The sequence below is a fragment of the Scyliorhinus canicula genome, chromosome 13 (genome assembly GCF_902713615.1).
Source record: "Scyliorhinus canicula chromosome 13, sScyCan1.1, whole genome shotgun sequence".
NCBI classification, from domain to species: domain Eukaryota; kingdom Metazoa; phylum Chordata; class Chondrichthyes; order Carcharhiniformes; family Scyliorhinidae; genus Scyliorhinus; species Scyliorhinus canicula.
The window spans coordinates 42,700,840-42,724,683 of NC_052158.1; the positions used below are offsets into that span (position 1 = coordinate 42,700,840).

The 23,844-nt window shown below is 52.7% G+C and overlaps 1 protein-coding gene across 2 annotated transcripts in view; it reads left to right on the forward strand.

Annotated features, from left to right (window-relative positions):
- The first annotated feature begins 4,366 nt into the window (after positions 1-4,366).
- LOC119975904 (H-2 class II histocompatibility antigen, A-U alpha chain-like) overlaps positions 4,367-23,844 on the forward strand; it is a 75,372-nt gene continuing 55,894 nt past the window's right edge. For both annotated transcript variants that reach the window (XR_005462826.1, XM_038815840.1), the window contains exons 1-2: positions 4,367-4,568; positions 21,484-21,732. Coding sequence is in view for 1 of the 2 variants with exons in the window: in XM_038815840.1 (XP_038671768.1) it covers positions 4,502-4,568; positions 21,484-21,732 (316 nt within the window). In the remaining variant the exon portion in view is untranslated. The remainder of the gene's footprint in view (positions 4,569-21,483; positions 21,733-23,844) is intronic.

Below are 23,844 nucleotides of genomic sequence, written 5' to 3' on the forward strand. Positions count from 1 at the left end.
AGCATGGGAGCACAATGGGGGGCAGCACGGTAGCACAGTGGGGGGCAGCACGGTAGCACAGTGGGGGGCAGCACGGTAGCACAGTGGGGGGCAGCATGGTAGCACAGTGTGGGGGCAGCATGGTAGCACAGTGGGGGGGGGGGCAGCACGGTTGCACAGTTGGGCAGCACGGTAGCACAGGGGGGGGGCAGCACCATAGCACAGTGGGGGCCAGCATGGTAGCACAGTGGGGGCAGCACGGTAGCACAGTGGGGGCAGCACGGTAGCACAGTGGGGGGCAGCACTGGAGCACAGTGGGGGGGCAGCACTGTAGCACAGTGGGGGCAGCACGGTAGCACAGTGGGGGGCAGCACGGTAGCACAGTGGGGGGGCAGCACGGTAGCACAGTGGGGTGCAGCACAGTAGCACAGTGGGGGCAGCATGGTGGCACAGTGGGGGGTAGCACGGTTGCACAGTGGGGGGCAGCACGGTAGCACCGTGGGGGCAGCACGGTAGCACAGTGGGGGGCAGCACGGTAGCACAGTGGGGGGCAGCACTGGAGCACAGTGGGGGGCAGCACGGTAGCACAGTGGGTGCAGCACGGTAGCACAGTGGGGGGCAGCACGGTAGCACAGTGGGGGGCAGCACGGTAGCACAGTGGGGTGCAGCACAGTAGCACAGTGGGGGCAGCATGGTGGCACAGTGGGGGGTAGCACGGTTGCACAGTGGGGGGCAGCACGGTAGCACCGTGGTGGCAGCACGGTAGCACCGTGGGGGCAGCACGGTAGCACAGTGGGGGGCGGCACGGTAGCACAATGGGGGCAGCACGGTAGCACAGTGGGCAGCATGGTAGCACAGTGGGGGGGGAGCACGGTAGCAAAGTGGTGGGCAGCATGGTAGCACAGTGGGGGCAGCATGGTAGCACAGTGGGGGGGCAAGCACGTGGAGCAACAGTGGGGGGCGTCACGGTAAGCACAGTGGGGGGGCAGCACAGTAGTCACAGTGGGGGGAAGCACAGTAGCACCAGTGGGGGGGCAGTACCGTAGCACAGTGGGGGCAGCACATTGGGGGCCAGCACGGTAGCACAGTGGGGCAGCAACGGTAGCACAGTGGGGGCAGCATGGGAGCACAGTTGGGGGCAGCACGGTAGCATCAGTGGGGGGGGCAGCACGGGTGGCACAGTGGGGGGCAGCATAGTAAGGCAAAGTGTGGGGGGCAGCACGTAGCCACAGTTGGGGGGTAGCATGGGAGCACAGTGGGGGGCAGCATGGTGGCACCGTGAGGTGGCAGCACTGTGGCACAGTGGGGGGGCCAGCATGGTAGCACAGTGGGGGGCAGCACGGTAGCACAGTGGGGGCAGCACAGTAGCACAGTGGGGGCAGCACGGTAGCACAGTGGGGGGCAGCACAGTAGCACAGTGGGCGCAGTACGGTAGCACAGTGGGGGCAGCACAGTAGCACAGTGGGGGGGGCAGCACGGTAGCACAGTGGGGGCAGCACAGTAGCACAGTGGGGGGCAGCACAGTAGCACAGTGGGGAGCAGCACATTAGCACAGTGGGGGCAGCACAGTAGCACAGTGGGGGGCAGCACAGTAGCACAGTGGGGAGCAGCACATTAGCACAGTGGGGGCAGCACAGTAGCACAGTGGGGGGCAGCACGGTAGCACAGTGGGGGGGCAGCACGGTAGCACAGTGGGACAGCACAGTAGCACAGTGGGGGGCAGCACAGTAGCACAGTGGGGGCAGCACAGTAGCACAGTGGGGGGTAGCACGGTAGCACAGTGGGGGGGCAGCACGGTAGCACAGTGGGGTGGCAGCATGGTAGCACAGTGGGGGGCAGCACAGTAGCACAGTGGGGGCAGCACGGTAGCACAGTGGGGACAGCACAGTAGCACAGTGGGGACAGCACAGTAGCACAGTGGGGGCAGCACAGTAGCACAGTGGGGGGCAGCATGGTAGCACAGTGGGGCAGCACAGTAGCACAGTGAGGGGCAGCACAGTAGCACAGTGGGGGCAGCACGGTAGCACAGTGGGGCAGCACGGTAGCACAGTGGGGGCAGCACGGTAGCACAGTGGGGGCAGCACGGTAGCACAGTGGGGGGCAGCACAGTAGCACAGTGGGGGGGCAGCACGGTAGCACAGTGGGGGCAGCACGGTAGCACAGTGGGGGCAGCACGGTAGCACAGTGGGGGCAGCACGGTAGCACAGTGGGGGCAGCACGGTAGCACAGTGGGGGCCGCACGGTAGCACAGTGGGGGAAGCATGGTGGCACAGTGGGGGGCAGCATGGTAGCACAGTGGGGGCAGCACGGTAGCACAGTGGGGGCAGCACGGTAGCACAGTGGGGGGCAGCACGGAGCACAGTGGGGGGCAGCACGGTAGCACAGTGGGGGCAGCACGGTAGCACAGTGGGGGCAGCACGGTAGCACAGTGGGGGGGGCAGCACGGTAGCACAGTGGGGTGCAGCACAGTAGCACAGTGGGGGGCAGCATGGTGGCACAGTGGGGGGTAGCACGGTTGCACAGTGGGGGGCAGCACGGTAGCACCGTGGGGGCAGCACGGTAGCACAGTGGGGGCGGCACGGTAGCACCATGGGGGCAGCACGGTAGCACAGTGGGCAGCATGGTAGCACAGTGGGGGGCAGCACTGGAGCACAGTGGGGGCGTCACGGTAGCACAGTGGGGGGGCAGCACAGTAGCACAGTGGGGGGAAGCACAGTAGCACAGTGGGGGGGCAGCACCGTAGCACAGTGGGGGGCAGCACATTGGGGGCAGCACGGTAGCACAGTGGGGCAGCACGGTAGCACAGTGGGGGCAGCATGGGAGCACAGTGGGGGCAGCACGGTAGCACAGTGGGGGGCAGCACGGTAGCACAGTGGGGGGCAGCACAGTAGCACAGTGGGGGGAAGCACAGTAGCACAGTGGGGGGGCAGCACCGTAGCACAGTGGGGGGCAGCACATTGGGGGCAGCACGGTAGCACAGTGGGGCAGCACGGTAGCACAGTGGGGGCAGCATGGGAGCACAGTGGGGGCAGCACGGTAGCACAGTGGGGGGCAGCACGGTGGCACAGTGGGGGGCAGCATAGTAGCAAAGTGTGGGGGGCAGCACGGTAGCACAGTGGGGGGTAGCATGGGAGCACAGTGGGGGGCAGCATGGTGGCACCGTGAGGTGGCAGCACTGTGGCACAGTGGGGGGGCCAGCACGGTAGCACAGTGGGGGGCAGCACGGTAGCACAGTGGGGGGTAGCACGGTAGCACAGTGGGGGCAGCACGGTAGCACAGTGGGGAGGGGCAGCACGGTAGCACAGTGGGGGGCAGAACGGTAGCACAGTGGGGGGCAGCACAGTAGCACAGTGGGGGCAGCATGGGAGCACAGTGGGGGCAGCACGGTAGCACAGTGGGGGGGCAGCATGGTAGCACAGTGGGGGGGGCAGCACGGTAGCACAGTGTGGGGCAGCACGTTGGCACAGTGGGAGGGCTGCATGGGAGCACAGTGGGGAGGGGCAGCACGGTAGCACAGTGGGGGGCAGAACGGTAGCACAGTGGGGGGCAGCACAGTAGCACAGTGGGGGCAGCATGGGAGCACAGTGGGGGCAGCATGGTAGCACAGTGGGGGCAGCACGGTAGCACAGTGGGGGCAGCACGGTAGCACAGTTGCTAGCACAGTTGCTTCACAGCACCAGGATCCCTTGTTCGATTCACGGCTTGGGTCACTGTCTGTGCGGAGTCTGCACATCCTCCCCGTGTCTGCGTTGATTTCCTCCGTGTGCTCCAGTTTACTCCCACAGTCCACAGATATGCAGGTTAGGTGCATTGGCCATGATAAATTGCTCTTAGTGTCCAGAAAGTTTGGGTGATGGAACCATCAAATCACCAGACACATGTTTCGATATGAATCTAGGCTTTAATTGACTTACTTCAGAGTCAGCCTGTTACCCGTTGATGAACTCTTAATGAACTCAGGCTGACTCTGGACAAGGGTATTTATCCAGATGCACTAGGGGGAGGAGTCATGGGCGGAGCCAAGGGTGGAGCCCAGTTCAAGTTCCTGAGTACTCCCAGAGCTACTCCCCTAGTGGTAGGCTAGCGCTACTGCGCTTACAAAGATAGTGGGAATTATCATATATATATATATTACATTCACCACACTGGGTTACCGGGATAGGGAGGAGGTGTGGGCTTGGGTGGGGTGGGGTGCTCTTTTCAAGGGCTGGTGCAGACTCGATGGGCCAAATGGCCTCCTACTGCACTGTAAATTCTATGATTCTATGATCTCAGTGTTATTCTCTCAATGAAACAAACTCGAAGTTCATTCAGAGAAACTCCGAGCAGACTTGTATTTTACCCAGATACAGGTGATGGAGGAGATCTGAATTTGTGATTGGCTAAACCACATGTCAATCACAGAGTGATGCTTCAGTAAAGTGAGTGAGATAGAAACTTCACTTCAGACACTGACAGCAAACTGAGTGGAGCTGGCACTGGGTACAGTCTGATCAGAACTGGGAGAAACGAGAGGATTAGAATGGAAATTGGGAGATACCTAACTGTGTTGGTGCTGGTTTTAATTCATGGAGCCTGGGCTGTGAAATGTGAGTTATGAAACAGTAACATTTAATAGTTTATAAATATTAATATCTGATCTCACTGGGCGCAGCGTGGTGTTATTACAGGAAGTATTAATTGTATATTAACTGGGTGTTTAATTGAATTCTGGTACTGGGTGTTAACTGGGGATTTACCTGTGTTCATGTAATATACATGGAGCAGGTAAGAGGTATATGTCTACAATCAAGAACTCTGTAAATAAATTGTTTTATATCGAAGAGCAGACTCAATGTGGTTTTTGGTATTATGGGTCGGTACAAAACATGTGTGTTTCTGTAAATACATTCTTGTAAGTGCACAAAGATTAGGCTTCAATTCTACCCCTCACCATCTGGCTATCTAAATTGTAAATGCACATTGTGTGTTATGTTTATATTCTATTGAAACAAGCAAACTTGCATTTATATAATGCCTTTTACGTAGGAAAATGTCCCAAGGCTTCTCATTGGAGTTTAATCAGACAAAACGTCAAAGAGACCAAGAAGGAAGGGATGACTTGTTTGGGGAACTAATTGATTTTAAATAAGTTTCTTTGAGGGGGAGAGTGAGATGGAGAGCTCAGGACGGGAATTGAGTGTTTGGAACCTAGAGAGCTGGAGCCATTTCCACCAATGGTGGGTGTGAGAGGTCAGAGCTGGAGAAATACAGAGCGCTCGGGGGATTATAAAACTGGAGGATGTTACCGAGACCTGGAAAGGTGAGGATGCAAACAAATTTGAACATGATGAGAATTTTAAACTTGAGAAGTAGCCAGATGGGGAGTCAATGCAGATTAGCAAGCACAGGTGAACAGGACATAGTGCGAGGAGGGATGTTCAAGTTCATGGCGGGTGGAAGATAGTAGGTTAATTAAGGAACAGTCCTTAATCAAATCGAACAGTCGATTCAAAACAGGAGCATGAAGGAGGGATTCAGCAACAGATAATCTGAAGCAGGAGATCTTACAGAGGTCAAATGATTCAATCACAACAATGGAGAGCGAATGGGGTTGGAATCTCACCTCTGGGTCATCTCTAGGTTCGCAAGATTATAAGCAGTCTGGTTCAGCCTCTCTGATTGGTCAGTGAGGGAAATGGTAATCAAATACAGTGGGTTTGATCTTCCAAATATTTAACTGAAATATATTTCTGCTCATCCAGCACTGGATGTTGGACAATGTTACAAATCGGAGCGAGTGGAGGGGTCGAGATATGTGATGGTGAGGAGGAGCTGGGTGTTGTCAGCATACATGTGAAAACTTAATTTAATCTTTTTGGATGATGTCACTGAGGGGCAGCACATAGATGAGAAACTGGATTGTGACAGAATAAATCACAATGAAATACATAAAATAATACAGCACAGAATCCAGCCGTTCCATCAAACTGGAGAATACCAGTGTTTATGCTCCACTTCAGATCAACCATCATTCCTCCTCTACTCCGATTCTCTTTTCATAATGTGCAGATATCGCTTCCCCTTATAAGAATCAATACCATCACTTGGGCCACATCAACTATAACAGTGCGAGCAGAGAGAGAAGCCAAGAGGGACTCTGACCACAGTTACATAAGATTAGAATCAGGTGGAGGCAGTCCCATCCAGATGGATGTCAATGGAGAGCTATTGGAGCAGGATGATGTGGTGTCATTCCTGTCAAAGATTGGAGATAGGGATTGAGAGAGAGCTGAGGAGGACAGGAATCTCCCAGCGAACAGAAGGCCCGAGAAGGATGAGGAGAAAAAGTTTATTTTTGTCACAGTCAAAAACGACATTGTTAGTGGACTTTGATAAGAGTCATTTCAATACTGTTACAGAACCCTAACTGGAGAAAGGTTATGGGTGTGTTTTTTGGAGGTGATGGCATAATTTAAATAGCGAGGGATAACATCTGAAGAGAGAGAACCGTGAACAGTATCGGCCAACATGGGGAGCAGGAGGGGAAGTTGGGTGATCAGTGGTTTAGTGAGAATAGGGTCGAGGGAACAGGAGATGGGTTCATGGACAAGATGAGCTCAGAGAGGACATGAGGGGAGATAGGAGAGAAACTAGAGAAAGATGTGAGTTCAGGGCTGGGGCAAGGGGGAGCATTAATGGAAGTTTGTCCAGGTGGGTTAGTGGAAAGGAGGGAAGTGACAGCGGATGAGACGGTAATAAGCTGAGTGACAAATAAATCCATGAGTCCTCTCCCTAGGGTGGAGGACACTGGAGGGACGGGTTTAAGAGGCTTACAGCAGACAAAATAAGCCAGAAGATACCTTTACAATTGGACTCAGGCAGAGGTTAAATATTTTGGAGGTGTTCAGGGATTGGGGTGGGGTGGTGGGATTGGATAACTGGGAAGATTCAGCAGGCCAGACAGGAGTGGCTGATGGAGAAACATGGAAGGATGTTGGGAGATTGTGGAGGGTGAGGGGGTAGGGGTATGAGGAGTGCGGGGGGGGGGGGGGGGGGTGCGGGAGGGAAGTGGCCATAGTTGCAACATCAGTGGACTGGCTGTGATGGGTGGAGCAGAGGTCAGGAGTGAAGAGTCAGGGAGTCGATTAGCCAATTTCCAGAAGGAAAAATCAGTTTGGACCGTATTCTTATTTCCCCATTCTACTTTTTTTTCCTGATGTGGTGGGAATGGCGAGGAGACTGGGAAATGCTGTAGACAGGGAGAGAGAGGAGTATCGAGTGAAGGGGAGAATGGGAGAGACAGAGAGGAGCAGAGAGTAAAAGAGCGAGAGACATAGAGGAGCAGAAAGTAAAGGAGAAAGAGAGAGAGAGAGGAGCAGAGAGTAAAGTAGAAAGTGGGAAAGAGAGAGAGGAGAGGAGAGTAAAGGAGAGAGTGGGAGAGACAGAGTGGAGCAGAGAGTAAAGGAGAGAGAGAGACAGAGTGGAGCAGAGAGTAAAGGAGAAAGGAGATTGGGAAAATCTTCTGAGGAAAGGCTGATGGACTTGAGGTTGTTTTCGTTAGAGAGAAGAAGGTTAAGAGGTGACTGAATAGAGGCATACAAAATGATCAGAGGGTTAGATAGGGTGGACAGTGAGAGCCTTCTCCCGCGGATGGAGGTGGCTAGCACGAGGGGACATAGCCTTAAATTGAGGGGTAATAGATATAGGACAGAGGTCAGAGGTGGGTTTTTTACGCAAAGAGTGGTGAGGCCGTGGAATGCCCTACCTGCAACAGTAGTGAACTCGCCAACATTGAGGGCATTTAAAAGTTTATTGGATAAGCATATGGATGATAAGGGCATAGTGTAGGTTAGGTGGCCTTTAGTTTTTTTCCATGTCGGTGCAACATCGAGGGCCGAAGGGCCTGTACTGCGTTATATCATTCTATGTTCTATGTTCTATGAGAGAGAGAGAGAGACAGAGAGGGGCAGAGAGTAAAGGGGAGAGAGAGAGCATCAGAGAAAAACAAAGAGAAGCAGAGTGTGAAGGAGAGAGTGGGACAGAGAGAGTGGAGCAGAGTTTAAAGGAGAGCGAGAGACAGAGAGGAGTAGAGAGAGAGACAGAGAGACAGAGAGGAGCAGAGAGTAAAGGAGAGAGAGAGCGTCAGAGAAAAACAAAGATAAGCAGAGTGTGAAGGAGAGAGTGGGACAGAGAGAGTGGAGCAGAGTTTAAAGGAGAGAGAGAGAGAGAGACAGAGAGGAGCAGAGAGTAAAGGAGAGAGAGACAGAGACAGAGAGGAGCAGAGAGTAAAGGAAAAAGAGAGAGAGAGACAGAGAGGAGGAGAGAGTGAAGGAGAGAGAGAGAGAGACAGAGAGGAGCAGACAGTAAAGGAGAGAGAGAGAGACAGAGAGGAGCAGACAGTAAAGGAGAGAGAGAGAGAGACAGAGAGGAGGAGACAGTAAAGGAGAGAGAGAGACAGAGAGGAGCAGTGAGTAAAGGAAAGAGAGAGAGACAGAGAGGAGCAGAGATTAAAGGAGAGAGAGAGAGACGAGCAGAGAGTAAAGGAGAGAGAGAGAGACACAGAGGAGCAGACAGTAAAGGAGAGAGAGAGAGACAGACAGAGAGGAGCAGAGATTAAAGGAGAGAGAGAGAGACAGAGAGGAGCAGAGAGTGAAGGAGAGAGAGAGAGACAGAGAGGAGCAGGGAGTGAAGGAGAGAGAGAGAGAGACAGAGGAGCAGAGAGTGAAGGAAGGAGAGAGAGAGACAGAGAGGAGCAGAGAGTGAAGGAGAGAGAGAGAGAGAGAGAGAGAGCAGAGAGTAAAGGAGAGAGAGAGAGACAGAGAGGAGCAGAGAGTGAAGGAGAGAGAGAGAGTCAGAGAAAAACAAAGAGAAGGAGAGTGTGAAGGAGTGAGTGGGACAGACAGTGGAGCAGAGTGTGAAGGAGAGAGTGGGGGAGAGAGGAGCAGAGATTAAAGGAGCGAGAGAGACAGACAGAGAGGAGCAGAGATTAAAGGAGAGAGAGAGAGAGGAGCAGACAGTAAAGGAGAGAGAGACAGAGAGACAGAGAGGAGCAGAGATTATAGGAGAGAGAGAGAGAGACAGAGAGGAGCAGAGATTATAGGAGAGAGAGAGAGACAGAGAGGAGCAGACAGTAAAGGAGAGAGAGAGAGAGACAGAGAGGAGCAGAGATTATAGGAGAGAGAGAGAGACAGAGAGGAGCAGACAGTAAAGGAGAGAGTGGGGGAGAGACTAATGTTTGGGTTTTCACTGTGTCATGTCGAGTCAGTGAAGTATCTGAAGTGGCTCTAGTATGCTGGAGACAAAGCTGGTGAGATGCAATGAAAATTCAATAACCTTGAAAGCCACGGAGTCTTTGATTGGCCTGGAGATATAGAGATCACTGTGGAATACCTTAATCCATAATTACTTGTGTAAAAGTCAAATGGGGGGGGGGGGGGGGGGGTCTTCCGCTTGTTACAGCTGTTCCTGCTGTTGGGTGCTACAGTAATCTGCAAACTTCACTCTTCGCAGATGTTGACTCCAAGAAACCTAGCTACGTTTCAGTGTCAAACGCTACCTCAGGGTTCCCACCATTGCTCGAGATGGTTCACTCATTGTGAGGCTCGATCAGAGAATACATTATCATTCCATGTAATGTTCTGGAAAGCATTACCATGAATCTCCACCTAGCTCAGGGACACCCATCATGTCACCTACTCAAATTGGTCACTCAGCAGTATTTCTATGCGCTTGATATGGATGGATGGCCCCATTGATCAGGTTACATATAGCTGCCATATTCACACTTCTCCAGACCAGACCACACACTGTACCCCAGTCTGTATTCCAGAGGTGGTTGACATCTTATTTGTTGCTGAAGCAATGACTCATTTGTTTTTTAAGAAAATATTTTATTAAGGTATTTATAATTTGAACATTTATAACGAAGAGATCCAACACACACAAAATCCCCACAATAACATACCCATCTCCCCCCAAATATATACACTAACTATCATGGTCCATGTACCTACTCCATCCCACGGTTCTCCCTTCCTGATTTCCTACCCTTATCCATCACTTTCATGCCTCCCCCCCTCCCCCTGCTGATGGTAAATTTTCCTTGAAGACGTTGATGAACGGCCGCCACCTCCGAGCGAACCCCTGTAGTGAACCCCTTAATGCAAACATAATCTTCTCCAGCCTTTCCCAGCCCATATAAAACCCAAGATCGACGCATTCATCTTCCTAAAAAATGCCTTAGGGATGAAAATTGGGAGACACTGAAAAATCAACAGCAATCTTGGGAGGACTGTCATTTACACAGGCTGTACCTGAGGGCTGGTTTAGCTCACTGGGCTAAACCGCTGACACTTAAAGCAGACCAAGGCAGGCCAGCAGCACGGTTTGATTCCTGTACCAGCCTCCCCGGACAGGGAAGAGCAGGGCAGGGGCAACCTTCAGGGTCGCGAGGCTACATACGGTGAGTGGGGGTAGGAGCCCGCCAAACTTCAGGGTTCGGCTCCTGAGGTTGCACTGGAAGTCCAGACCCAACAGGAGAGGAGCGCAGAGGTCGGGGAGTACATATAGCTTAAAATTGGCGTACTCGGCGCCCTGTATTGCAAGGTTTGCTACAGTGTACCCCTGGATCGGCACTGAGTGCGATCCAGAAATGAGGGAGATTGTTTGACGTGCAGGGAAGATTTGGAGTGAGCAGTGCCTTACCGTGTCTGGGTGAATGAAACTCTCTGTGCTCCCAAAGTCAAACAGGCAATGCGTTTTGTGTCCATCGACCTGGACGGTCATCATGGAGTTCCGGAGATGTTTTGGTCGCGACTGGTCGAGGGTGATTGCGCCGAGTTGCGGGTAGCCGGCGTGGTAGGACGTGGTGGGGTGGTCCCCTATTGGTCGCACGTGTCGGGTGGTGATGAAGATGGCATCCAAGATGGCAGCCCCCATGAGTCGCACATGTTGTACGGCTTGAAGATGGCTGCCCCCACGGACAGCACGAGGCAGATGACGCGTCCAGAGGGGGTGGAGCTGGCAGGCAAGCAGCCACACTGCGGGGTCTGCAGTGCTGTGAGTCTGAGGGTCAGGTCTGCGACTTGGAGGATTTGGGCCTGGCCAGGCAAACTTTGGCAAAGTGTCCCTTTTTGCCACAGTCGCTGCAGTTCCCGTTCCGGGCAGCGCTGCCTGGGGTGCTGATGCTGGTCACAGAAATAGCAGGGTAGCCCCCCCGGGTTGGGCGGGCAGCCGCGCGGCACAGGCCTGGGGTACTCTCTGGTCGGGGATCCACGAGGGGGTCGCGTGCTCAGACAGGAACTCGTTGAGGCTTTGGAACGCTATTTCTAGCGAGGAGGTTAGTTTTACCTTTTCTTCGAGGTCGAGGGTACCTCTCTCGAGTAGGCGCTGTCTCACGTAGTTGGGCCTGACTCCAGCCACGTAGGCGCCCGGACGGTGAGGTCCCTATGTCGAGAGGCCATAACGGCCTGGTAGTTGCAACTTCGTGCAAGGAGTTTGAGGTCGCGTAGGTACCTCTCCAGCGATTCCCTGGGGCGTTGGCAGCGAGTGGTGAGGAGGTGTCGCACGTACACCTCATTCACCGGCTTTATGTATAGGCGCCTCAGCATCGCGAGGGCGTCCGTGTATGTGGAGGCTTCCTCGAGTTGTTCAGAGATTCGATGGCTCACCCGGGCGTGGAGGAGGCTCAGTTTCTGTTCATCGGAGAGGGAAGGCGAGGAGGAGACGGCGAGGAAGGCCTCGAAACCTCGGAGCCAGTGCGAAGAAAATCCCTCTGGCTTCCGCGGCCTGTGGATTGTGTTCCAGTCGGTCAGGTTTGAGGGCCGATTCCATTGAGGTGTTGTCGATTAAATTGATGCGACCATCAATTCACACAAGACAGTGAGTGGAAGTAAACTGTGGCTTTAATCGACTAGAACAGAGCCTGCCTGCGACTGTTCTGCTAGTGAGAGCCGCCTACAGGGCAGCTGCTCTTTATACCTCCCCTCAAGGGGCGGAGCCCACAAGGGCACCAACATGATACATCACAGGGTAATACCTTACAATGGTCCATAGGTGGAGCCCACATGGGCAACAGCGTGGTACAGCGTGATACATGGTGAATGGTTAGTATAACACATTCACCATACTAGAAAACTCCCGCCGGATCCAGAATCACCTTCCCCCCCCTGTATCTCTTACTTTCCCTATCTCTCTCGCCGCCTCCTGTTTCCTCAGCTAGTGCGCTAGCATCCTAGTGGCATTTTCCCCATATTCATACACCGCCCCCTTTACCCTCCTCAGCTGTCCCTCCACCTTACCTGTGGACAGGAGCCCAAACTCCAGCTGCAGTCTCTGACGCTCCTTCAGAAGCCTCATCCGGAGACTCCGCGTACCTCCTGTCCACCTGTAAAATTTCACCTACCAATCTGTCCAACTCCGCCCACTCGGTCTTCTCCTTATGGGCCCGAATTGAGATGAATTCTCCCCTGATAACCACCTTCAGTGCCTCCCACCCCACCCCCGCTGAAACCTGACCGGTATCATTGATCCTGTATCATTATACAGCCCCGAATGGCCTCCCTCACCCGCTCACACACCTCCTCCTCCGCTAACAGCCCCATATCCAACCTCCATGCAATGACTCATTTTGATTGGATGAGAGTGTGTCACTTACACTGCCATTTGTAACATTGCCCGCCATTTGGCTGGGGGCTAGCAGCCGAGCAGCATAGAGCACCCGGCTCTAGCTGCTGATACGGCCCAGAGAATTGCCGGGTCCGTGCTCACGCATGCTCACGGCGGCGGCCTCCACCGGTCACACCATGCGACACGGCGCCGGCCGCGGCTGACGGCCCGGCCTGTAAAATAGTGGCCACCCTTTGCCGGCTCATGAGCCGCGGACCACCTCCCAACAATGCCCCCTGCCCCTGCCAAAGTGCCCCCTGCCCGCTGTGGCAGTGCTGAACTGAGCCCGCAGCCGCCACGACGAGTTCCCGAAGAATGATAGCACACGCGACCGATGCCATCGGAAACGACTGGTCGGGGCCGGAGTATCAGGCGGAGGGCCAAAGGCAACGTCCTGAGGCCATTAATCCGTAATCCAGGAGTAGGCCACTTTGAGGGGGTGGAGTATCGCAAAAGCGGCGCCACTCCCAATTTCGTCGGAAACGGGAATTCTCCAGCCGATTGCCGAGTACGATTTCGGCACGGCGACCAGAGAATCCCGCCCATGGAATTTATCATTAATTCAGTCTTGGGGTGCCCGGTGCAGGCCAGACCCAGCAGAGATAATAATAATAATCTTTATTATTGTCACAAGTAGGCTTACATTAACACTGCAATGAAGTTACTATGAAAATCCCCTAGTCATCCCACTCCGGCACCTGTTCGGGTACACAGAGGGAGAATTCAGGATGTCCAATTCACCTAACAGCACGTCTTTCGGGACTTGTGGGAGGAAACCGGAGCACCCGGAGGAAACCCACGCAGACACAGGGAGAATGTGCAGACCCCACACAGACAGTGACCCAAGCCGGAATCAAACCTGGGACCCTGGAGCTGTGAAGCAACAGTGCTACCCACTGTGCTACCGTGCCACCCTATGCAGCAAGACCTGGATAATATCAAGGTTTGGCCTGATAAGTGGAAAGCTACAGTCATGCATGCAAGTGCCAGGCAATGACCATCTCCAATAAGAGAGAATCAAACTACCCCCCTTTCACATTCAATGACTGAATCCCCCACTATCAACATCCTGGGGTTACTATTGATCAGAAACTGAACTGGAATAGCCATGCTAATACTGTGGCTGCTAGGGCAGGTCAAAGGCTAGGAATCCTGCAGTTGTCAGGCAAATACTTCACAACGGTGGACCACCTTCTGGGGTTTATTCTGTCCCCAAATATTGGTATATATCCTGCAGTATAAAATCTGTTAGATGTTTCAGGACGTGTCTCAGTCACCTCCTGAACCCCAAAGCCTGACCACTGTCTACAAGGAATAGATTACTCTCCACTCCCAAGGGGCTTGACACCATCTAGGACAAAGCAGCCCACTTGATTGCTCCTCCTTCCAAACCATTCATTCCCTCCACCACTGACGAACAGTGGCAGCCGTGTGTACCATCTACATGATGCACTGCAGGAACTCACCAAGGATCCTTCGGCAGCAACTTCCAAACCCAATACTGCTACTATCCTGAAGGACAAGAGCAGCAGATACCTGGGAACCCCACCATCTGGAGGTTCCCCTCCAAGTCACCCACCACCCTGACTTGGAAATATATCATCGTTCCTTCACTGTTTCAGGGGCAACATCCTGGAACTCCCTCCCTAACAGCACTGTGGGTATACCTACACCTCAGGGACTGCAGCGGTTCAAGAAGGCGGCTCACCACCACCTTCTCAAGGGAAATTAAGGATGGGCAATAAAGGCTGTTCCTAAACCGCAACGCCCATATCCCATAAATCTACATGCACCACTCGGCATGTACCCCCGGAGCCTATTTTAAAATGCTTCACTTGACTGAAACACCTCCTGAAACATCTAGCAGATTTTATACTTCAGGATAAATACTAATATTTGGGGACAGACTAAACCACAGAAGGTGGTCCATCGTTGGGAAGTATTTGCCTGACTATATGAAATTCCTATGCATATTTTTGGTTTGCCTTTCACAATTTTTGTTTCTTACATTTATAATGTTGCAATCTTTCCTCCATGTTTGCCTGAGTTTTCATTGCTGGGTAATTTATTTTAGCAATTACAGAAGGGAGGTTAATGCACAGAGCTCCCTCTAGTGGCTGATAGTCCATTCCCGTGTGGGCGTCACCATTTGTATAGATGCACAGCTCCATGTTGTGGGATTGCTTTAAAGCCCAACATTTTCACCTATACACTGATATTGTGATCCAGTTCACGTCCCAACCTGAAGGTAAACACTGCCCATTACCTAAGCATAGAACTAAGGTTAGCGATACTTATAAAGTAACTTGTAAAGTAACATTAGGCCTAGATCAAAAGTTAATTTTGATTCTTGCTGAGAACCTATTCTGTTCATTCAATTAGTACCTGGAAATTAAGCCAATTTGTTGGTTTACAATTGGCCTTGCCTCAACAGAAGAGTCTACACACAGAAGATAGCAGAAATGTCCCTGTGTGGACATGCATGTTCTGGGTCACTGTGTGATGCAGAGAACAACAGGTTTCATTATTACAGCCTTGGATCCCACAAATGTATGGGTAGACATTGGGTAGTAAAGCAAAACCACTGATTACACTGATCTCAACTACAATATTCCCTAATTAACAACTGATTATCATCAAATGTGTTCACTTAACACAGGGGTTAAGGCCACCTTCCACCCCCAGCCCCCACTCATCTTCATGCTCCCATCTATCTATCGTCCTCCCACCAACGTCCCTACCCCTTGCAGCGACTGAAAGATGTAAAGAGAAAGGTGGCAGCTTCCTGGCAGTAGCGGTCATGCTAAACGGTGCCACAGCCGGGTTTCCGAGGCAAGGCCGTTCAATCCCGGGCTTTGGGTAACTCGGGTGTAGACATAGTCAACTGAGACTAACTACTCACTGAGGATGGGTTCCAGATTGTGATGCCTCACGTGATCTAGCGAGCGTTGTACATCATGTAAGAGCCGTCAGGCATGCCCTCTGTTTCTCACCAAGGCCTGAAAATCAAGCAGAGTCCCATTTAATAGCGGGGTCGTTCTTGGCACTGCAAAAGCCAGGAAACATCCTGCTTGCTGTGCCTAAAACGGGACTGTTTTTCCATGAAATCACTCCAGAGTTAAGGTTTCAGATCCAAATGGTCCTTCTACAGAACCGCTAAGTTTATCGAGTCTGCACTGACCCTCTGGAAGAGCGGCCCACTCCGTCATCCTATCCCTATAACCTCACTTAACCTGCACATCTTTTGGACACTAAGGAACAATGTTTTAGCATGGCCAATCCGCCTTATCTGCACATTTTTGGACTGTGTGAGGAAACCACAACACCTGGAGGAATCCCACTCAGACACATGGAGAAAGTGCAAATTCCACACAATCACCCAAGGGCAGAACCAAACCAGGTCCCTGGTGCTGTGAGACAGCGGTGCGAACCCACTGTGCCGTGCCAATGCTGTCAGATATGCTGAGTTTTTCCAACATTTTCTGTTTTTGTTTTGTGATTAAAATATTCACAGTGGGGGTGGGGATGATGTTTGATTGACAGTCAAACATTACCTGTTAGGTAATGAGTATTTTTTTGTGGAAAGGCAGTAAGTCAGAGGGATGTGTTCGCCGACTGATTCTTGGAGTGGGGGATGAGAAGAAAAAGACTCCACGCTCCTGATCGACGGTGCGGAGGGGGTGGGGAAGGCGGACTGTAGGAAGGCAGGAGGCCAGAGGGATGGATATGTAGGCCGACTGGAGCCTGGATCAGGGGAATGAAATGAAACCATTTGGACAGGAATACCTTTAATGACAGTTGGCAGCCCAGCCCCCACCAGGTGGGTCCCTTTAGCATCAGGAGCCCACCTGCCATCCTCAATCTGGATGCAAATTATTCATTTGCTCCCGAAGGCCCCGGACAGGAACCTTGTTAAAGATTAATTCCCACCCCCTGACTGCAGCAGTAACCATTGGCCAGGGGACCTGGAAGGAGTTAACAAACATTAAACAGCCTGATTGAGGATTGATTTATCAATGAAACCCAGTGGCGTACAGAGGTCTGGTGATGCCGGCGGCAAATCTTGATTGTATGCCCCAAAGCCCCACGTAAATATTTCATTAAATATCACCAAAAAACCTATAGAAAACGTAGTTGCACCCGTTCTAGAGCTATTCACTGACCTCTTTATCTTTAGAACATAGAACGATACAGCGCAGTACAGGCCCTTCGGCCCTCGATTTTGCACCGACATGGAAAAAAACTAAAGGCCATCTAACCTACACTATGCCCTTATCATCCATATGCTTATCCAATAAACTTTTAAATGCCCTCAATGTTGGCGAGTTCACTACTGTTGCAGGTAGGGCATTCCACGGCCTCACCACTCTTTGCATAAAAACCCACCTCTGACCTCTGTCCTATATCTATTACCCCTCAATTTAAGGCTATGTCCCCTCGTGCTAGCCACCTCCATCCGCGGGAGAAGGCTCTCGCTGTCCACCCTATCTAACCCTCTGATCATTTTGTATGCCTCTATTAAGTCATCTCTTAACCTTCTTCTCTCTAACGAAAACAACCTCAAGTCCATCAGCCTTTCCTCATAAGATTTTCCCTCCATACCACCCATCCTTCTGCGCCCTCCTCTAGGTCATTTATAAAAATGACAAACAGCAACGGCCCCAGAACAGATCCTTGTGGTACGCCACTCGTAACTGAACTCCATTCTGAACATTTCCCATCAACTACCACTCTCTGTCTTCTTTCAACTAGCCAATTTCTGATCCACATCTCTAAATCACCCTCAATCCCCAGCCTCCGTATTTTCTGCAATAGCCGACCGTGGGGAACCTTATCAAACGCTTTACTGAAATCCACATACACCACATCAACTGCTCTACCCTCGTCTACCTGTTCAGTCACCTTCTCAAAGAACTCGATAAGGTTTGTGAGGCATGACCTACCCTTCACAAAACCATGCTGACTATCCCTAATCATATTATTCCTATCTAGATGATTATAAATTGTATCTTTATAATCCTCTCCAAGACTTTACCCACCACAGACGTTAGGCTCACCGGCCTATAGTTACCGGGGTTATCTCTACTCCCCTTCTTGAACAAAGGGACCACATTTGCTATCCTCCAGTCCTCTGGCACTATTCCTGTAGCCAATGATGACCTAAAAATCAAAGCCAAAGGCTCAGCAATCTCTTCCCTGGCTTCCCAGAGAATCCTAGGATAAATCCCATCAGGCCCCGGGGACTTATCTATTTTCACCTTGTCCAGAATTGCCAACACTCCTTCCCTACGCACCTCAATGCCATCTATTCTAATAGCCTGGGTCTCAGCATTCTCCTCCACAATATTATCTTTTTCCTGAGTGAATACTGACAAAAAGTATTCATTTAGTATCTCGCTTATCTCCTCAGCCTCCACACACAACTTCCCACCACTGTCCTTGACTGGCCCTACTCTTACCCTAGTCATTCTTTTATTCCTGACATACCTATAGAAAGCTTTTGGGTTTTCCTTGATCCTACCTGCCAAAGACTTCTCATGTCCCCTCCTTGCTCGTCTTAGCTCTCTCTTTAGATCCTTCCTCGCTTCCTTGTAACTATCAAGCGCCCCAACTGAAACTTCACGCCTCATCTTCACATAGGCCTCCTTCTTCCTCTTAACAAGAGATTCCACTTCTTTGGTAAACCACGGTTCCCTCGCTCGACCCCTTCCTCCCTGCCTGACTGGTACGTACTTATCAAGAACATGCAATAGCTGTTCCTTGAACAAGCTCCACATATCCAGTGTGCCCAACCCTTGCAGCCTACTTCTCCAACCTACACCTCCTAAGTCATGTCTAATGGCATCATAATTGCCCTTCCCCCAGCTATAACTCTTGCCCTGCGGGGTATACTTATCCCTTTCCATCACTAACGTAAAGGTCACCGAATTGTGGTCACTGTTTCCAAAGTGCTCACCTACCTCCAGATCTAACACCTGGCCTGGTTCATTACCCAAAACCAAATCCAATGTGGCCTCGCCTCTTGTTGGCCTGTCAACATATTGTGTCAGGAAACCCTCCTGCACACATTGTACAAAGAACGACCCATCTAATGTACTCGAACTATATCTTTTCCAGTCAATATTTGGAAAGTTAAAGTCTCCCATAACAACTACCCTGTTACTTTCGCTCTTTTCCAGAATCATCTTCGCCATCCTTTCCTCTACATCCCTAGAACTATTAGGTGGCCTATAGAAAACTCCCAACAGGGTGACCTCTCCTTTCCTGTTTCTAACCTCAGCCCATATTACCTCGGAAGAAGAGTCCCCATCTAGCATCCTTTCCGCCACCGTAATACTGTCCTTGACTAGCAGCGCCACACCTCCCCCTCTTTTGCCCCCTTCTCTGAGCTTACTAAAACACCTAAACCCCGGAACCTGCAACAACCATTCCTGTCACTGCTCATTTCCATGTCTCTGAAATGGCCACAACATCAAAGTCCCAGGTACCAACCCATGCTGCCAGTTCCCCTACCTTATTTCGTATACTCCTGGCATTGAAGTACACACACTTCAAACCACCTACCTGAACACTGGCACCCTCCTGCGAAGTCAAATCTGTGCTCCTGACCTCTATACTCTCAATCTCCCGTACCCCAAAACTACAATCCAGGTTCCCATGCCCCTGCTGAATTAGTTTAAACCCCCCCAAAGAGCACTAACAAATCTGTGCCCCTGACTATTGAGTCCCCAATTACTAATGTTCTACTCCTTTCCCCCCTTCCCTTCTGAGCAACAGGGACAGACTCCGTGCCAGAGGCCCGTACCCCATGGCTTAGGGTCCCTGCACTGACTGCTTCTTCCCAGTCCCTCTTACAGTTACCCATCTATCTCCAGTCTTTGGTGTAACTACTTCCCTGAAGCTCCTATCTATGACCCCCTCTGCCTCCCGAATGATCCGAAGTTCATCCAGTTCAAGCTCCAGGTCCCTAACATGGTTTTTGAGGAGCTGGAGTTGGGTGCACTTCCCACAGATGAAATCAGCAGGGACACTGACGGCGTCCCTCACCTCAAACATTCTGCAGGAGGAGCATTGTACTGCCTTCCCTGATATCATCTCTAGATTTTAAAAAAAACAAGAAGAAAAAGAAACAAAGAGCTTACCTGATATTCCCTCAAACCCTGCTCCCGGTGAAAGGTAAGCAAATTTAAAGGCACACTCACCTTCACGACAGGCCCCAAGCTGCCTCTAGGTCATCTCTAAGGTATAGGACGGCTGCCTGAGGTTAAATTGTGCTGTAAGAGTTAGTCAATTTGCCCTTAGCGCTGGGATTCTAGGGATATTGTTCTCTTCTTCAGTCATTTTGCTTTGCAGCAATGGGTGAGATGTTATGTCTCGAAAGTTGTGCCTCCCTCCTCTGCAACCCCCATGGAGAAGGATAAGAGCAGCAACGTCATGGAAATACTGTTATGACCCTTGTGGAAACAAACTACAAACAACCCAACTAAGACCAATATACAAAACTTCACTTTTATATTAGCAATCACACCAAAATCAACGTAAATTAAACATGAATTAACAGGAAAATTGCAATAATATGACCGATAAATTACACATAGCAGATACAAAGACATATCTCACACATTTCTCAGTCAGCCCATTCAGCACGTATCACATTCATTTCAGCCACAATATCCTTCAAAACGTTGAACTTCTTCAAATCAAATTCCATCTTCATTTCTCTAAAGCTTTAGCACCAAGTCTCATCAAACAACGGCATTACTTCACCCAATTTCCACAAATATAATTTTCACAGTCGACACATTTCCAGATCCCTTCTTCTTCACAAAACCCTGATCATATGGGGCCTGTTTGTGCACTATGCCAGTGCATAAAGGGTCCCCAAATCCAGATATAAAGCTCTGTTCAAGATCCGAGCTCCAGCAGCTTGCAGTCAAGTAGAACATAGAACATAGACCAGTACAGCAGAGAACAGGCAATTCAGCCCTCGATGTTGTGCCGAGCAATGATCACCCTACTCAAACCCACGTATCCACCCTATACCCGTAACCCAACAACCCCCCCCCCCTTAACCTTACTTTTTCGGACACTACGGGCAATTCAGCATGGCCAATCCACCTAACCCGCACATCTTTGGACTGTGGGAGGAAACCGGAGCACCCGGAGGAAACCCACGCACACACGGGGAGGATGTGCAGACTCCGCACAGACAGTGACCCAGCCGGGAACCGAACCTGGGACCCTGGAGCTGTGAAGCATTTATGCTAACCACCATGCTACCGTGCTGCCCCTGTCTCTGAGAATCTCCCATTTATAGGACCCTGGGCTTTAAGTATAAAGGGTAAGAGGGCAAAAGTTAAGAGGCCATGATGAATCTTCATAAAATACTGGTTCTGTCCCAAATGGGTGCCCCTGGCCCAAATGTCAAATTCTGGGCACGACAGTTTAGTAAGTTGACAACTATAGAGAGGGTGCAGAGAAGAGTTTAAAAATGGATCAAAAGATAAAGAATAAATAAAACTCACCCATGGTGGCATTGATTGCCGTTGATTCCGGAGATTTCGCTCCCTTTTTGTTCATGCTCCAGCCGCCGAGTGCAAAACCGCCTCTTCACCAGCGGCGCCGCGGTGCGCAGGCGCGCTCCGGCCGCCCGTGGTGCGTGCTCCGTTCTCTTCACGCTGCTGCCCCCATCCAATCGATGCCCGGGGCCACTGCAATGAAACCTGGTTTGTTCCCCAACTGTGGGATGAATATTTCAGTTGGTTTATTCCATTGGGTTTGTTTGTGTTGGATGATGTTTATTTGTCTCTGGCTAAAGTGTTAGTTTAATCCTCCGGGGTCCTCTCTCACACACAGATCTTCACCGGGATTTCCAGGTCTTTGTGGTTCAGGACGGCAGTCCGGACAAACAGTTTGATGTTGATGTGGACGGCGATGAGGTTTTCTACATGGATTTCAACCTGAAGAAGGAGGTGGGGCGGATCCCCGAGTTGCAGCACCTCGTAATGCAGGGAGGAGAGGCTGGGGTCTCAGCCAATATCGCCATCCTGAAACAGAATTTAAATGTTTGTAAGAACCAGTCGAAGTGGAGCCCGGACCCGAAATGTAAGTGACCGGGTTCACCCCCTCCCTCCCCCGGGTCTGGAGCGGAGTCAGAGTGAGACCATCGGGAGGCCGAGGCCTGGGGCCGGAGTGACTGACTGACCGGGGTCCGGAGTGACTGACTGACCGGGGTCTGGAGTGACTGACTGACCGGGGTCCGGAGTGACTGACTGATGGGGTCCGGAGGGACTGACTGACCGGGGTCCGGAGTGACTGGCCGACCGGGGTGCGGTGTGACTCACTGACCGGGGTCCGGAGTGACTGACTGACCGGGGTCCGGAGTGACTGACTGACCGGGGTCTGGAGTGACTGACTGACCGGGGGCCGGAGTGACTGACTGACCGGGGGCCCGGAGTGACTGACTGACCGGGTTCCGGAGTGACTGACTGACCGGGGTCCGGAGTGACTGACTGACCGGGGGTCGGAGTGACTGACTGACCGGGGGTCGGAGTGACTGACTGACCGGGGTCCAGAGTGACTGACTGACCGGGGTGCGGAGTGACTGACTGACCGGGGTGCGGAGTGACTGCCTGACCGGGGTCCGGAGTGACAGACTGACCGGGGTCCGGAGCGACTGACTGACCGGGGGTCGGAGTGACTGACTGACCGGGGCCTGGAGTGACTGACTGACCGGGGTCCGGAGGGACTGACTGACCGGGGTCCGGAGGGACTGACTGACCGGGGTCCGGAGTGGCTGACTGACCAGGGTCCAGAGTGACGGAATGACCGGGGTCCGGAGTGACGGACTGAGCGGGGTCCGGAGTGACGGACTGAGCGGGGTCCGGAGTGACGGACTGACCGGGGTCCGGAGTGATGGACTGTCCGGAGTGACGGACTGACCGGGGTGCGGAGTGACGGACTGTCCGGAGTGACGGACTGACCGGGGTCCGGAGTGACTGACTGACCGGGGTGCGGAGTGACTGACTGACCGGGGTGCGGAGTGACTGACTGACCGGGGGTCCGGAGTGGCTGACTGACCGGAGTGACTGACTGACCGGGGTCCGGAGTGACTGACTGACCGGGGTCCGGAGTGACTGACTGACCGGGGTGTGGAGTGACTGACTGACCGGGGTCCGGAGTGACTGACTGACCGAAGTCCGGAGTGACTGACTGACCGAGGTCCGGAGTGACTGACTGACCGGGGTCCGGAGTGACTGACTGACCGGGAGGCCTGGGGCTGGAGTGATGGACTGACCGGGGTCCGGAGTGACTGACTGACCAGGGTCCGGAGTGACTGACTGACCGGGGTCCGGAGTGACTGACTGACCGGGGTCCGGAGTGACTGACTGACCGGGGCCCGGATTGACTGACTGACCGGGGCCTGGAGTGACTGACTGACCGGGGTCCGGAGGGACTGACTGACCGGGGTCCTGAGTGAATGACTGACCGGGGTCCGGAGTGACTGACTGACCGGGGTCCGGAGTGACTGACTGACCGGGGTGTGGAGTGACTGACTGACCGGGGTCCGGAGTGACTGACTGACCGAAGTCCGGAGTGACTGACTGACCGAGGTCCGGAGTGACTGACTGACTGGGGTCCGGAGTGACTGACTGACCGGGAGGCCGAGGCCTGGGGCTGGAGTGATGGACTGACCGGGGTCCGGAGTGACTGACTGACCAGGGTCCGGAGTGACTGACTGACCGGGTCCGGAGTGACTGACTGACGGGGTCCGGGAGCCTGACTGACTGACGGGGCCCGGATTGACTGACTGACCGGGGCCTGGAGGGTGACTGATGACCGGGTCCGGAGGGACTGACTGACCGGGTCCGGAGGGACTGACTGACCGGGGTCCGGAGTGGCTGACTGACCAGGGTCCGGAGTGACGGAATGACCGGTGTCCGGAGTGACGGACTGAGCGGGGTCCGGAGTGACGGACTGAGCGGGGTCCGGAGTGACGGACTGACCGGGGTCCGGAGTGACGGACTGTCCGGAGTGACGGACTGACCAGGGTGTGGAGTGACGGACTGTCCGGAGTGACGGACTGACCGGGGTCCGGAGGACTGACTGACCGGGTGCCGAGTGACTGACTGACCGGTGCGGAGTGACTGACTGACCGGGGTCCGGAGTGGCTGACTGACCGGGTCCGGAGTGACTGACTGAGTGACTGACTGACCG